The sequence below is a fragment of the Chenopodium quinoa genome, unplaced genomic scaffold (assembly GCF_001683475.1).
Source record: "Chenopodium quinoa cultivar QQ74 unplaced genomic scaffold, ASM168347v1, whole genome shotgun sequence".
In the NCBI taxonomy this organism is placed as follows: Eukaryota; Viridiplantae; Streptophyta; class Magnoliopsida; order Caryophyllales; family Amaranthaceae; genus Chenopodium; species Chenopodium quinoa.
The window spans coordinates 518,198-533,212 of NW_018742393.1; the positions used below are offsets into that span (position 1 = coordinate 518,198).

At 39.7% G+C, this 15,015-nt stretch overlaps 2 protein-coding genes across 2 annotated transcripts; both read left to right on the top strand.

The window, feature by feature from the left end:
- Window positions 1-2,514: 2,514 nt before the first annotated feature.
- On the top strand, window positions 2,515-8,835 carry LOC110702331. The gene is made up of 4 exons (XM_021880037.1): window positions 2,515-4,939; window positions 6,314-6,471; window positions 7,021-7,244; window positions 7,953-8,835. Exons 1-4 carry the CDS (start codon window positions 4,036-4,038, stop codon window positions 8,752-8,754), a joined length of 2,088 nt encoding a protein of 695 aa, XP_021735729.1. The 5' UTR covers window positions 2,515-4,035; the 3' UTR covers window positions 8,755-8,835.
- Window positions 8,836-11,882: 3,047 nt separating this feature from the next.
- Window positions 11,883-13,700, top strand: LOC110701764. Its single transcript, XM_021879395.1, has one exon. It carries the CDS (start codon window positions 11,883-11,885, stop codon window positions 13,698-13,700), a length of 1,818 nt encoding a protein of 605 aa, XP_021735087.1.
- Window positions 13,701-15,015: the final 1,315 nt, after the last annotated feature.

Here is a 15,015-nt window from a genome sequence, read left to right on the forward strand (position 1 = left end):
TGCACAGTTCCTCCTGTTTTTAATGCACACCTAGATTCTCCATGTAATTTTTGAACATTGATAGTGTTGTGTGTGCTGTTTTGTCTAGTTTCTTTTGACTATAATATTGTAATTAAACAGGAAGCAATCTTTTGGGCACATGATTTCGACAGGAAGCAATATTTTGGACACATAATATAACTTCACTCTTTATTAAATTTCATTGCAATTACACAATAGTTTACTTCAACATTACAATCATCACTACTACACACATTAGTACCCCTAATTTCATTATACAATCGAGGACTTTCTGCTGTTGCTTGATTTTCTTCTTCAGCTGTTTCAATTGTTCATGTACATTGCTTTGCCCTGACCCATCCCTTGCATAACAGCTTCCCCTGCTCTGACTTCCCATGCTTTGACCTTCTTCATGTATCAGAACCTTGCACCATTTGAAGCTATCACATGCATCACATTTATAATACAGCCTTTGTGGATTTGATGTTGACTCTGAGCTTCTAATTGCATATTTTCTACCACAATTGCAAAATTTATTTGGAACCTTCACATACGCATACTCATGTTTTGAAGAGGATGTGTTTGACATGAAGCTCATGATTTTGCAAAAAACATCTGCTATGAGAGTTTTAGTGTACTGTATATATAGCAAATGGGGTGCAACGGCTATATTTGCCCAAAAAAAAAATTCAAAAAAGGTCAACCAAACTAGCCGTTACACTTTATATGAACACAGGTCTTTTGTGAAAAAAAACTTAAAAGTAATGGCATTTGGTGAAATATATAAACTTCTCAATGGCATTTCATGAAATAAGAATTGCTTTAACGGCCAACTGACGTCCAGACATCATTAATGGCACGCGGTGTTAATATACTGTTTGTCAATGACATTTGGTGAATTTTGAAAAGTTGGATGGCATTTGGTGAATTTCGTAATTTGTCAGTGGCATTTGGTGAAATAGCCGTAAAATAAATGATTGAATAGTGGGATTAGATGCCGATCTAGAGTTGTTATAAAATTATATTTTGGAATTAGTGAAAAAAAAGAAAAATAGAGGAATTGGTTAAATTTCATTGGATAACAAATGAGAAAGAAAAGTGATTTGGGAAGGAGAAAAATTAAGTAAAGGGATTAAATTATAAGAAATTAATCTCGACATTCTTCCCATCCTACCACTTCCCCTTCGGTTTTCCCCTTTCTTTATAACACATTGTTAGCTTTGAATATTGTTGTCAACTTACTAGTTGGGTGTTAACCGTTGTTAGTTCAAATATATTGAAGTTTATGTTGGTTCGAGTAAAGGTGTGTGGGACGAAGATGATGTTATCAATGTTCATGAAGGATGATACGGGTTGCTATAAGTTGCCATGAATCAAAATGTCGAAGTTCATTTTGAAAATAGTAAAAGAAAAGGTCTTCTATGACCACCGTGGAATTTGATGGGAGTGGATAAGTGGTTGGACACATAGACCTCGAGACGCAATGGGATGTAAGGAATCTATGTGAAATCTATAATGTCATGTAATGAACAAGAATTATTGTACTCCTTTTTTTGCCAAATTCGAGTTCAATATAGACCATAATGACTAACACGGCCCCCAAAACGTTTAACACAACATATTTCATCACGTAAATTGAAAAAATATTAGTAGGTGGAGAGTGGGCCCCACTAACGGTCATTAAAAAAACAGCATAACCTCATTATCGGCTACTTCGTACATAACAATAAGGTCACTGTATAGTTAATAATTGTACCATAGATATACAATGTGTAACTTCCAAAAAGAGGAAGTACAACTTGAAAAATGCAATATTAGAGGGTCACTACGTAGAACCTACTTTCATTTTACAGTAATATTAGTAAAATCCATTCCTTAACTCCAATTAAAATATTCTATACTATCTTTTATAAGCATTCACTAGTAGCATCTCCTATACAACTTCTGCTTAACCTCTAATTCTCTTTGGGGTTGTCTGGTTTTTTAAACTTGAATGAAATGGTATGACATCTCATACTACGGGGTATGGACTAATCTAGTTTGAAATTATTTGGTTTACATCATGGAATTGTTTATATATTTTCAATAATGGAATGGAACGTGAATCTTAAGGATGAGATAGATATGAGATGTTAGAGGGATGGGGTAGAGTTAGAGACTCTTTTGTACGAGATTTCATACATAAAAAGCCTAACAAGTAACAAAACAATAATTTCTAAACATATATATATATATATATATTTTTGTTTTAGGTGTGTTATTTCTAAAAAAAACTTCTTCAATGGTAGGAGTTTAATTATTGTAATTATTCTCCATAAAAGTAAAAATGTGTGGAGTAAAATGGTTAAAAAGTTATCACACATTTTTTCACCTTATTACTTTTATGCATTCATTTATTTTTATTTTTTTAAAAAATAGCTTCATTATTTTTAGGGAAAATCCAAATTACTCAATATGAGTAACAAATTGTGCTACTCAAGGGTTAAAATTGTCTTTTCTCTCAATAAAGTTTGGGATAAAAATGTCTTTCTTCCACTCTTCTGCAATCCTCCATCATAACCAAGTAGCCAACTGCACCTTTCTTCCTCCACGACACCATAACTATACACCACTGCTACTAGGCCCACCACCACCTATTGTGGTTAAAATTGCTGCTGCGAAGTATAAGCATTCTCAAGGGTTGATATGGCCCAAATTTACACTCTTTACAATTAGGTGATGGCGTTGGGGTCATTGTCGAGGAAGGAAAACGGGAAGAAGAAGATTGTGATGATGGTGGTGGCGGCGAGGATTTCGTGGTTAGATCGGTAGGAAGACTTTCAACACATACCCTTTTGGGTTAACCATGCGTGCCCTTTGTTTCACCATTTTTACCTAGAGTTTTCTTGAATTCGGCGGCAAAACCGTAAGAAATGGACACCAAAAATGGTGGGGTTGGGGCTTGTGTTTGTTGTGATGTTCGCTTGTGGTATGATATCTTGAAAAATCTGCCATTGTAATTGAGAAAGGATGGAGGAAGAAGAAGGGAAATAAGAAGCAATATTTACAGAATTGCCATTTGAATAACACAAGTAACAAATTGAGTATCGTGGACTCTCTCTTATTCTTTTTTATAAAGATAGTATTCTATCATATCACATATCAATTTCAATTTATAATTCATACTTCCTAATAATACAGTTTAGAATTATGAGCTCCTAAAATTTTCCTTTTTCACTTTTTTTTTTTTTTTTCTGGGGTCAATAATCATAATTCATAAGTACCAAATATATCTATGTTATACTTCAACATAGTGACAATGGTGTGGGGGTGTTTACCACACCATTCATTACACACCCCATTTGGTTGAAAATAAGCACCCCACTTCCTTTATATCCCCTAGTACCATTTTGTTTTTAGTCAAAAGAAAAAGTTACATTTTTATTTGGTAAAACAACAGATTTCACTATTCACCATATTTATTTGCCTAATTTGAGCAATTAACACACCATTTTTATGACATAACTTCCTAGAACAACAAAAACTTCTATTCAACCCCTCAATACGACGCCGTTTCTTGCCTCAAAAAATGTGTACGTTACTAATTTTAAAACTCAAGTACACAAGAATTAAGATTTGCTTTTCCATAACCTTCTGCACCGCTTTCTCCTTCCCCATCACCACCATTTTTTCACTGTTAAAGTCAGTTTCTTTCTCTCTCCTCTAAACCAGACACCTCCATTAAAACTGTAATTTTAAGCTCTACTTGTTAAAGTTACTCTCTTTTGTACCCAAAATACCTTCAATTTCAGTTTTCCCACTTGGGTTTTCTCTTAAATATCTCTTTTTTTTTTTTACTTAAATCGTCAATTTCTTCATCTGGGTATACTCAAAAACTCACATGTCTACTCAAAAGCTCAGATTTTAACCAAAAAATACCCATTTTCACTTAAATTTCTCAACTTGTTTTTGCTCAAATCGTCAATTTTTTCATCTGGGTATACACAAAAACTCACATTTTTACAGTAAAGCTCAGATTTTTAACCAAACCAAATAATGGGGTGTGCTCAATCAAGAATAGACAATGAAGAAGCAGTATCCCGTTGCAAAGACCGCAAAATCTTGATGAAGGAAGCCGTTTTAGCTCGAAGCGCTTTTGTTGTAGGACACTCTGCTTACGCAATCGCCCTTCGAAACGCCGGCTCAGCGCTAAGCGATTACGGGCACGGCGAGACGGCAGCTGACACAGAGCCCCCGCCACCCTCCATGTCAGCTTCCGAGCCCCCACCACCACCACCGCCACCGCCGCAAGAGCCGCTCCCTCCTCCTCCCCCTCCCTTGCCCGTCTTCACCCCTTCCCCCCTCCAACGGTCCGTTACAATGCCGGAGTTTTCGGCTTCGAAACGCGGCGTTTCGAGTATGGGATCGTTGGAGGAGGTGGAAGGTAGTGGTGGCGGTGGCGGTGGTGGGGAGGATGAGAAGATTGGGAGGGGGGAGGAGGAGAGTGCTATTAAAGGGATGGCTTGGGATTATTTCTTTATGTCAGATGATAATAATATGATGGGTGGTGCTGGATTAGATGAGATTGATGAAGAAGGTGAGGAAGATGAAGAGGAAGGAGAAGAGGAGGAGGAAGAGAATGTGAGAAATCGGTTTAAACCCGCCGAGAATGCGGAGGTGGTGGTTAAATTAGGGATGGAGACGCCGCCCCCACCGCCTTCCGAGGCCGGAGTTAGGCATTTTATGCATTCTAACTCTGCGCCGTCGGAGGCTTTGATGGGGAGTAGTAAGGTGGAGAGTGTTGATGCTAGTGGTAATAGTGGTAATAAGGTTAATTTGATGAAGGTTTTGGAATTGATTGATGATTATTTTCTTAAGGCTTCCGAGTGTGCACAAAATGTTACTAAGTTATTGGAAGCTCATAAGTTTCAATATCAATCTAGTTTTGCTGATAATAAAGGTTTAATTCTTTGTTCTTTGTCTTTAATTTTGTTTCGTTCCTTTTGTTCTTGTGGTTTGTTGAGAGAATTATATATTGTGGCTTGACTGTGGTCCCATTTTATGGACTTTTAATTAATTAGTTTATGTTGTTTAGCATATTGTATGTCATGGTCAAACAATAATACTTGATAATGTTGGATGTTTGATTATGTTTTGCGGCTCTTTTTTGATCAATTAAGTTGGCTTCTTGTGATTAGTGTTTGATATTTCTGTGGGAGATTATAGTATCTAGTGGCAATATAATTATCTTCTTGTCTTCGCTTTCGTTTGATTGTTTTTGTTATGCCCTTTGTTTATATCTGTTTGTATACTTGTTTCTAGCAATTATAATAAGATATAAATTAAATCTAACCTGCTGCATTTTCATTGGAGATTGCTTCTTTTGAGTTATTATACTTGTGCTTCGAGTCTTCCAGATATAATTAGACAATGCTCATTTCTAATTAAAGAAGTTCATCTTCTATTATAAGTTGAAGGTATTTCTTAAATGTGTTTGTTTCCCATCGAAGTTGTGTGAACTCTATGATGCTCCTTCACAGTGTGAAAGAGCATCATAAATTCGTGAACTTCACATATCTTTATCTTAACAGAAAGCCTGAACTCGAGATTTTAGTGAGTTGGGCTACAAAATAGGTTGATGAGAGTACATGTGGTGAGGGTGTGTTGTTATTCAGGTAGAAAATATCCAGGTTATGATGGAATTCATGTCAGTCAAGATCTTCCTTCTATAGATATTCGGAAAATTCTTGCTGATACCTCATCTATTTCTCAATGCATTTCTTGTATCTCGGCTAGTATATGTGAGCTACATTTAAGTGGTAATTGAGGATCTGGTACTGGTCACGAGGATTGACATCATTATCAATTCCTAATCTTTCCTTTACATTGTTTCCGAAAATTGTTTTACCCTCGGAGAATCCTTGTTTAGGTCATTTTTCAGTGCCACACCGATTGCTTTGATCATTGGTCCTTTTAGTTCTCTCTGCTGTTTGTCTGTGGTGATTGGTAATGCTAATAGGAGTTGGGAAAATGACCAACTTTATTACTTAGTCGCTGCTAAATCCCTAGATTTAATAATGTTTGAGTTTGCTTGCATGTCAATATATATTAGTTATGCTCAAATCTAGTTGCTACTACTAATGGGAAATATACATCAACAGATCAACTATCCCTGGAAGCTGAAAGCCAACAACATGAACTGTGTTTTTTTTGAGCTGTTTTGCATTGTAGTTGTATGTAGTCACCTATATTGAACTGATCTAGTTCTTTGTTATGGATGAATGTACTATGTATAAGCTAATAATTATTTTTTTCTTTAAAAATCTATTTCCAGTGCCTGTTGATCATGCCGCCAGAGTTATGCGTGTCATTACGTGGTCATCAAAGGGCGTTCCTGATGGGGGAAAGACTGACCCTGATGACAGTGAGTCACTTGCCACTGTCTTGGATAAACTGCTGGCATGGGAGAAAAAGCTATATGAAGAAGTTAAGGTACACTTCTAATGTCAAGATAATTGATATCTCATATGAGTCATATCTACGTGTGTGGTGGTGAATATTACATAAAAGTGAACCCAACCAATTCTAATCAAAGTGGGGTCCACATGGAATCTTGGCATGAAAGCCAGTTGCTAATATCCATGTGAAAACTCTGATTTAATCTCATGCTGTATTTGGTATAATGTGAGAAATAAAGGAAAATTCAAATAAATTAGTTACAGAATTATGGTGTTAAGGCTCTGATGCAACTTATTGCTTGTACCTTTTGGAAACTTTGAAGTTGAAACTTATTACAATCTGTGGGATTAACTACTATAATTATGAGCTCCCTTCTTGTGTGGAAGAAAAATGTGCTATTTTGAAGTTTAATAATAATTTAATAAAAGCATAAGTTAACAAGGGTTTAATCTGACACACCTGTGTGTAGTGTAACAATTTTGTGTTTCGGTTATAGGCCACAAGAGTACAGGATAAGTATATTTGTATGATCTTGTGATACTTCTGAGATCATGATGATTTTTGCATGCTTTTGCCTGTTAGGCTGGTGAGCTGATGAAGCTGGAGTATCAGAGAAAGGTTTCAGTTCTTAGTAGACAAAAAAAACGTGGTGCTACTGCAGACTCATTAGAGAAAACGAAAGCAGCTGTTAGTCATTTGCACACTCGATATATTGTCGACATGCAGTCCATGGACTCAACTGTATCAGAAGTAAATGATTTGCGAGATCAGCAGTTGTACCCAAAACTTGTTGAGTTAGTTGATAGGTATATACTTTTTTCTCCTACTAGACAATCTTTTTACCATGCATCTTTCTTACAATATCTGAGGTGCTACCTATGTTGCTTGGTCAATGAATTTGCTTCTTTCCTGTTGAGATTAATGACAACATTGAGATATTTGGCTGGATTTTAGCCTTTAGAGATCTTACAATGACTATCTCTCAGTACAACAATCAACCTTGGACTCCTTTAAAACACTATTAACCTTACTCATTCGTATGGGGTATAAGAGAGAGCACATTAAAAGAAGAATGCCAGTACATGTAAGGTTTGGAATGGCCAAGATTTGTCGTGTGGTGCTTGAATTTCTGGATTATGTTGGGTTGCTAAATGCCAATTATTAAACATTTGATGTGTTGCTACCCTAGTAACCCTCTAGAGGTATAGTTGATTATGTCATTAGAAGTGGAAACCATCCTGTATTTTCACCCTCGTCAATTTTGATGATTTCAAGAGTCCACCTCAAGTTGATCATAGATGTCTATATACAAGAGTTTGGTGCTTCACCTCCAGTCCAGTATGTTATATCTTGTAATTGTTTCAAGTCATCTTTCTCTAACACGTGGGCAAGATCAACAAACAAACTATTAAAGCCTTATTCCTAAGATATAGTTTCTGGAATCTATATTTTTCAAATGACAGTGTTACTCATCATTAGCTAATTTGCCTGACTTCTGGTGATGATCAATGCAGAATGGCTCAGATGTGGGAGGATATCTCGGTACACCATGATAGCCAGCTGCAGGTTTCTACAGAACTCAAATCCCTTGATGTCTTGCTTGCTCCCCGGGAAACTAGCAAGCCCCACTATCAGTGCACCATCCAACTCTCCAAAGTCATTCAACAATGGCAAGAACGATTTGAAACTCTTGTAGAACAGCAGAAACACTATATTCGATCACTCAACAGTTGGTTGAAGCTAAACCTCATCCCCATTGAAAGCAGCCTCAAGGAAAAGGTTTCTTCCCCACCCCGGGCCCACCACCCCCCAATTCAAACCCTCCTCCATGCATGGCACGATTCACTAGAGAAGCTCCCTGATGAGGTCACCAGAACCGCCATTTCATCCTTTAGTGCTGTGATCAAGACCATCATATTGCACCAAGAGGAGGAGATGAGGTTGAAGGAAAAATGTGAGGAGACAAGGAAGGAATTCTTAAGAAAGAATCAGGCATTTGAGGATTGGTATCACAAACACATGCAGCGAAAGGGTCCTGAAGCAATGGACCCCGAGAGAGGTGAAGATGGGCCTGGCAAAGATCCGGTATCAGAGAGACAGTTTTTGGTGGAGACCTTAAGAAAGAGATTGGAGGAAGAGCAGGAAAAACATCAGAGGCATTGTGTTCAAGTTAGAGAGAAGTCACTTGGAACCCTTAAAACACGGTTGCCGGAGCTGTTTAGAGCTTTGTCAGAATATGCTCACGCCTGTTATGATGCTTATAATAAACTGAGGGCCATTGTACTTTCCCAAAGTTCTAATGGCGTTCCTTCTTGACATTGTAAAACTATTTTGACTGCTGTATCATCTGTGCTTCTGTATAAGTTATTTTTAATGGGTAAGAATTAATTTTGACTTGCCTTTGTTTTGTCAAAATCTTGCATCCGAGCCTTCCTGCAGGCAGCAGTAAAGGTGTGAAAGTGAAACTGTGAAATATTATGTGAAGGTGATTACTATTGAAAAAAAGCACCTTTTAGATACTCAATTTGTATTCACTTAATCTAATTTGACTAATGTTAGTGATTTATACATAAGAAAAAATATACGGAGTAATCTTGTGGGTATTAGATCAAATCGTGAACAACATTAAGTTTTTCTCGATAATGCTTATGAACCACTCGTTCAAATCATTTAATTTTGTTAATGCTAAATTGTAGCTTGTCAAAACTCGCTCAAAGTCGAAAAATATTTATTATACTCCGCACTATATTAAAATTACTTATGTATATTTATATATCTTTTACTTATACATTTTATTAGATATTTTTTACTCATACATATTAGTAAAACTTGTTGGAAGTTCTTGATATAAAACAAAAGTGTTAGAAGGAAAGAACAAGAGAGAGAAAAAACAATAAAAGGAAAAAGTCCTACATTGGTTGGGGGAAGAGTTTTTGCCTTGTTTATATATTGTTGTACGTTAGCACTATCTAATTGAGTGGCTTGGAAGTGGGTGTTGTACCACACACATACGCGCGCCGAGCCGAGCTGGGTTGGACTCTAAGTTCTAAAGGAATGCGATAAGTGGGCACAGGTCCTTATTTTTTTTGAGAAATTTTATTTCCTTTCTTTGTTGACAGAATATTCCTAAGCTTTTAATCCGTTTTTTGACTGTTGGGATTTTCTGATTGTTAGGAACTTATTCAGCTATTAATTCCTTGATTATAGCTGATTGTTACACTCTCTTGATTTTTGCTCTTGACTGGCCGAGTTAATCTGGACGATTTTTTTGGCTAAGTCCTTCCCTTATTTTCTGCTAGCCGTTTCCTCCTTGCTGCCTATTTATACTCTGTTCTTCTTCAGCCAAAATACATAACAACTCGTAGCTCTCTCTCTTCTTTAAAATACTAAACACTGGTTCTTTATTTTTCTGGGCAAGTATTCTGAATTCCAGTCGGGTTTGTGAGTGCACATAAACTCCAACGCCGTGCTTATCCTAGAGGGTGACCGCTTCTTGTCTACTGCACTGTGAGGTAGCGCGGAATCGTCTTTTAGGTCAATGATTTGCCACGACATGGCTACTGTCAATTTTGGTTCACGCATGAAGAGATAAGTAATTTCTGTTCTATTGATTATAGTATAACAAAACTTAAAAATTATTTCTTCCTATATTGGCATGAAAACTTTGTTTTTCTATAAAAAGAATGAACACTTATATAAAATAAGTGGATGCTTTAAAACTTGATTGAATTCATTTTAATGATAAATTAGAGCTAGTTTATTATGCTCGATTAAACTCAAACGTAAACTTAATATATAAACAAGTAAATTCATTAAGAAAGCTCGTACAAGTCAGATCCTTAACATGCCAAGTTCGAATAAGATTTTTAAAAGCTCGTTCAAGCTCGAGATAGCTTGAATCCTAACATTCCATATCAAGCTTAGTCGAAAAGACTAAAACTCGATTCATCGATCTGGGATTGTTTGCATCCCTAGGCTGACCCAATTTGAATCGATAGAATCCAAAACTGTTACAAACAACCGATTATCACCCCCCCTATTAGACTACTAGTATATTGTAACAAGAATACTCTCTACATAGTACATAGGCTGCATGCCTGCATATACTAATTTTAATAATAGCACTTTTTGGAATCAATAATCAATTTTATATTTCATCACATAATAGTTTATAGGTTAGATTTTGCCAGTTGGTAGTTAGAATTGTTACTTGTTTCCCCTAATTATATTCTGCAAGCCATCCATAACTTTTTATGATTTGTTAACACCTTTACAGAAATCAGAAGATTATGTTTTGTGCTTCATTATTTAAGGACATTATACTCCTTGATAGAGTGTGTTGAAGATGCGCAAAAGGAAAATTGAAGGGCAGCAAAAGAATCCTCATTTATGGAATGCACGCAAGCTGTTTGATGAAATGCCAACTTAGGAATCCAAAACATCCCTTTACTAAGGTAACTAGGTAAGCATATATTCCTCATCTTCTAATACTTTGAAGATAAATCAGTCCAGAATTCATCATCATTTACAAGAATTACATCTTACAGAGACATAAAAACAATTCAGATATTGCTATTTTAAACATAAAAACACATCCTGACCATAGAGATGAACCACAATCCTTAGGGGCTCACTTCATTAGAAATAGAGAAACAGCCTCTTTTGTGAAAACAGAAGATGTCATTGGTAGGGAAACTGATTAAGACGTTTATTATTGGGATGCTTTTTGATCCTAATAATGATGACGGGAAAAGGAATACTGTGACTCCAATTGTGGGGTTTGGGGGTCTTGGTAAAACCACTCTTGCTCAACTGGTTTTATAATGATCAGGGGGTTCGGAAACATTTTAATCTTACTGCATGGGCCTGTGTACCTGACAGTAATAATCAGAACCAAGTATTGAGAAAAGTTTGTCAGTCCTTTGAAATGGTAAGTGTTTGGGGTCCAAAATGCTAACAATCTGGCCCAGTCCACAAATGAAAATAGTTAAAGCCCAAGCAATAAGGTCCAACCCTCCAATGTATTTGCCAAGTCAATAGTAACAAGGCCCAATCATGTGGCAGCCCATTTGATTGATCAAGCCCAATTTAGCTTATGGAACAAAGGTATAAAAGCTTTCATTTTAACACAATTACATTCATTCACATTAAATGTCTCAAGCAACAAATACTCTTGCATAACTTTTCTCTAATACTTGTGCATCCGTACTGACTTCGGCATCGGAGGGGCCTTCCTCGGCACACCCCCGAGGCTAGTTTACGTTTGCATTGCTGTGCAGGAAATCCCCAATTCGGTTATCACTCGAATTGGGCTTCGTCCCCACTCATCCGAAGGGCCAGTTGAAGGCCCATTGTTTTCTGACTGAAACAATTTGGCGCCGTCTGTGGGGATTCTTACAAAAAGTCAGCCAAAAATTTCATTTGAATCTTAGCCAATACTCAAAATGACTAAGAGTGCAAAGAGCTCTAAGAAAGCTAGGAAGACCGGTTTTATAACGGTAAGGGCCGGTAGGACACCTTTACCGTCGCCTGAACCGACTGCTTCCAGCTCCCCAAGGGGAGAAAATTCACATGAAGGGTCTCCTTCCCGGCGGGATCACCTGAATGGGGACTCGCCAAGGGACAATGAGGTTCATAAACGTGATCCCTCACCAAGCATGCGCTCAACTCCTCCTACCGGACCATCGACCGAGGAGGTCATGAAAGCCATGGCTGTGTGCATGGAATTCATGCATACCTTAGGGGAACGCTTCCCATCAATAAAAAAGCCACCATCTCCCCCTCCTAGATCAAATGATCGAAAGAGGAAGAGTATAACCGAGGGGGAAAAGCGTGCTCCATCCTCAAAAGGGGAAGGTAGCCAAAAGGCTGGGCATCCAGGTGGTTCTGGGCAGGATCAGAGGAGAGGCTCCGGCCACTCCAAAAGTTCCAAAGCTCAAACCTCCGAAGGTCATCATGACATCCACAATGTTTCCCGCCGAAGCGTCCTTGAACGTCTAGGTGGAAAAGGAGGGGTGCATAGTTGCCTCACCTTCCCAGAAGGGTCTCATCCTTCCCAGTCGCGCGAGAGGACACCCCCCGCATCCACCTCTCTGAGAGGGAGAAGCGGGGTTCCTTCGGCGAAGCAGAAGGGAAAGGCCGTAATGGTTCCAACCAGTTCCCCATTCCAAAGGTGGATACTGGAAGAACATGTGCCGACGGTTAAAATTCCGGCACACATTACATATGACGGTACTTCGGATCCGAAGGACCACATCGCCTCCTATGAGGGGCATATGTACCTTAACCCCAGGTCCGAAGCTACCTGGTGCAAGTACTTCCCAACAACCCTTAAAGGTGTGGCCCAATCATGGATCACCAAAGGGCTGAAGGAAGGCTCAATAACTGGCTGGAGCGATCTAGCCAATAAATTCAAAAGCAAGTTTTCTACGGCTAATCGCCGAGAGAAAACTACTGCAGAGCTGATGGGTCTGCAGCAAGCGGAGGATGAAAGTCTCCGAGACTATTTGACTCGCTTCAGCAACGAGTCGTCCAGAATAACAAGTCTGGACCAAAGTCTGGCCGTATTTGCATTACGGAATGGCTTGCAAGCTGGCAAATTTCTGGACTTCATGGTCATGCATCCCCCGCAGACTCTGGAAGAAGCCCTCGACGCCTCGGATAAATTTATCCGAGCCGAGGAATGGAACAAGGCAAAGCTGCAATCCCAATCAGAGCTTGTGAAGCCAAAAGGGCAGCAGGCTGAAGTTCCAGTGTCAAGGAAAGGGAAGGCAAAAGCCTCAGAACCTCCCTTAACCGCGGAGCCGAAGAAGGATAAAGCTCCCTTCCTAGGGAAATTTGAATCTTACACCCCTCTCACCTTGCCACGTACTAAAATCTTCAGTGCGACGAGGGAGGAGGGAAGATTTAAAAAGCCGAAGCCACCTCCTTCTTGGCATCAAAAGAAAGGGAAGGACCTTTGGTGTGAGTTCCATGAATCCCGTGGACATCGCACCGAGGATTGCCTTCAGCTGAAGGACCAGATTGAAGAGCTGGTCCAAAAAGGATATCTCAAGAAATATGTCGCGGAACGCCGCGAAGATAAGAAGACCGAGAAAGATTCTCGGCAAGAGCTGGACTATCACCGAAAAAAGGGACAGGCCTCCGAAGGGGGACACAATGACATCCTGAGCATTTCCGGTGGCATATCTCGGAACGCGCTTAAGCGTCATCTGAGGGGTCTCACACATCAGATCCATCATACCGAGTTCCAGAAGCCGTAGTCTCCGGTGCCGAACATGACGTTCACATCCGAAGACTGCAGGGGGGTGGTGTACCCCCATGATGATCCACTGGTTATCATGACAAGCATTGCAAACCACAACGTCTATCGGACACTGGTAGACGGTGGCAGCGGGGCGAATATACTTTTCCGAAAGGCATTCGACCAGCTGAAGTTGGAGAGCAGGCATTTGACTCCGGTCCCTTATCCGGTCACTGGATTCAACAACTCTTCTTCATATCCGGATGGGAAAATTCTTCTTCCCGTCAGCCACGGCAAAGACCAGGCAAGACGAAGCATCATGGCCGAGTTCTTGGTCATCGACGCCTCGTCAGTTTACAACGTCATCATGGGGAGACCTCTCATTCATGATGTTCAAGGGGTGGTCTCGACATATCATCAGTCAATGATTTATGTCTCAGACGAAGGACGCTCCGAGAAAATGCTGGGCAGCCAAAGAGAGGCCCGGGAATGCAACTCCCTCAAGCCATCCAAGAGTCGCCGAAGCGACAAGGATGACGAGGAAGAAAAAGAAAGAGAAAAAGTGCGGGGTACCAAAAGGCCGAAGGGCCTAAGTGCTTCAGCTCAGGGGTCCCCAAAAAAGAAATCATCTTTAGGGGCCGAAAAGGCGAGCTCTTCGGACGGACCGAAAGATTCGGACGAAAGCCAGCCGAAGGAAGGAAGGTCTGCTGAGATTGACAGCAGACCTGCCCTGAAGAATCTGGCTCCAAGGCAATGGAGTCAGACGAACAAACTGAATTAATCCAATTGACCGAGGGGGATAATGAAAAATATGTCAACATCGGACGAGGGTTGGATCCGAACCTCCGTGTTGAACTGGTCCAGCTCCTTCGGGACAACAAAGATGTGTTCGCATTCTCAGCAGCCGACATGCTGGAAATTGACCCGAACCTCATTTCGCACAAGCTTAATGTCGACCCCACATGTCGGCCAATTAAGCAAAAGAAGCGGAACTACTCCGCTCAGAAGAACCAGGACATCGCAGCCGAAGTCAAGAAGCTTCTAGACGCAGGGTTCATTGAGCCCTGCCAATACCCTGAATGGCTGGCGAATGTAGTAATGGTTCAGAAAGCTAATGGCTCCTGGAGAATGTGCGTTGACTTCACGGATCTGAATAGGGCTTGTCCGAAGGACTTCTATCCCTTGCCGAGAATTGACCAGTTGGTTGACTCGACAAGTGGCCATGCTCTGCTCAGCTTCATGGACGCATTTTCTGGGTACCATCAGATTTTCATGCACCCCGATGACAGAGCAAAAACGACATTTGTTACAAGCGCCGGGGTGTATAATTACAA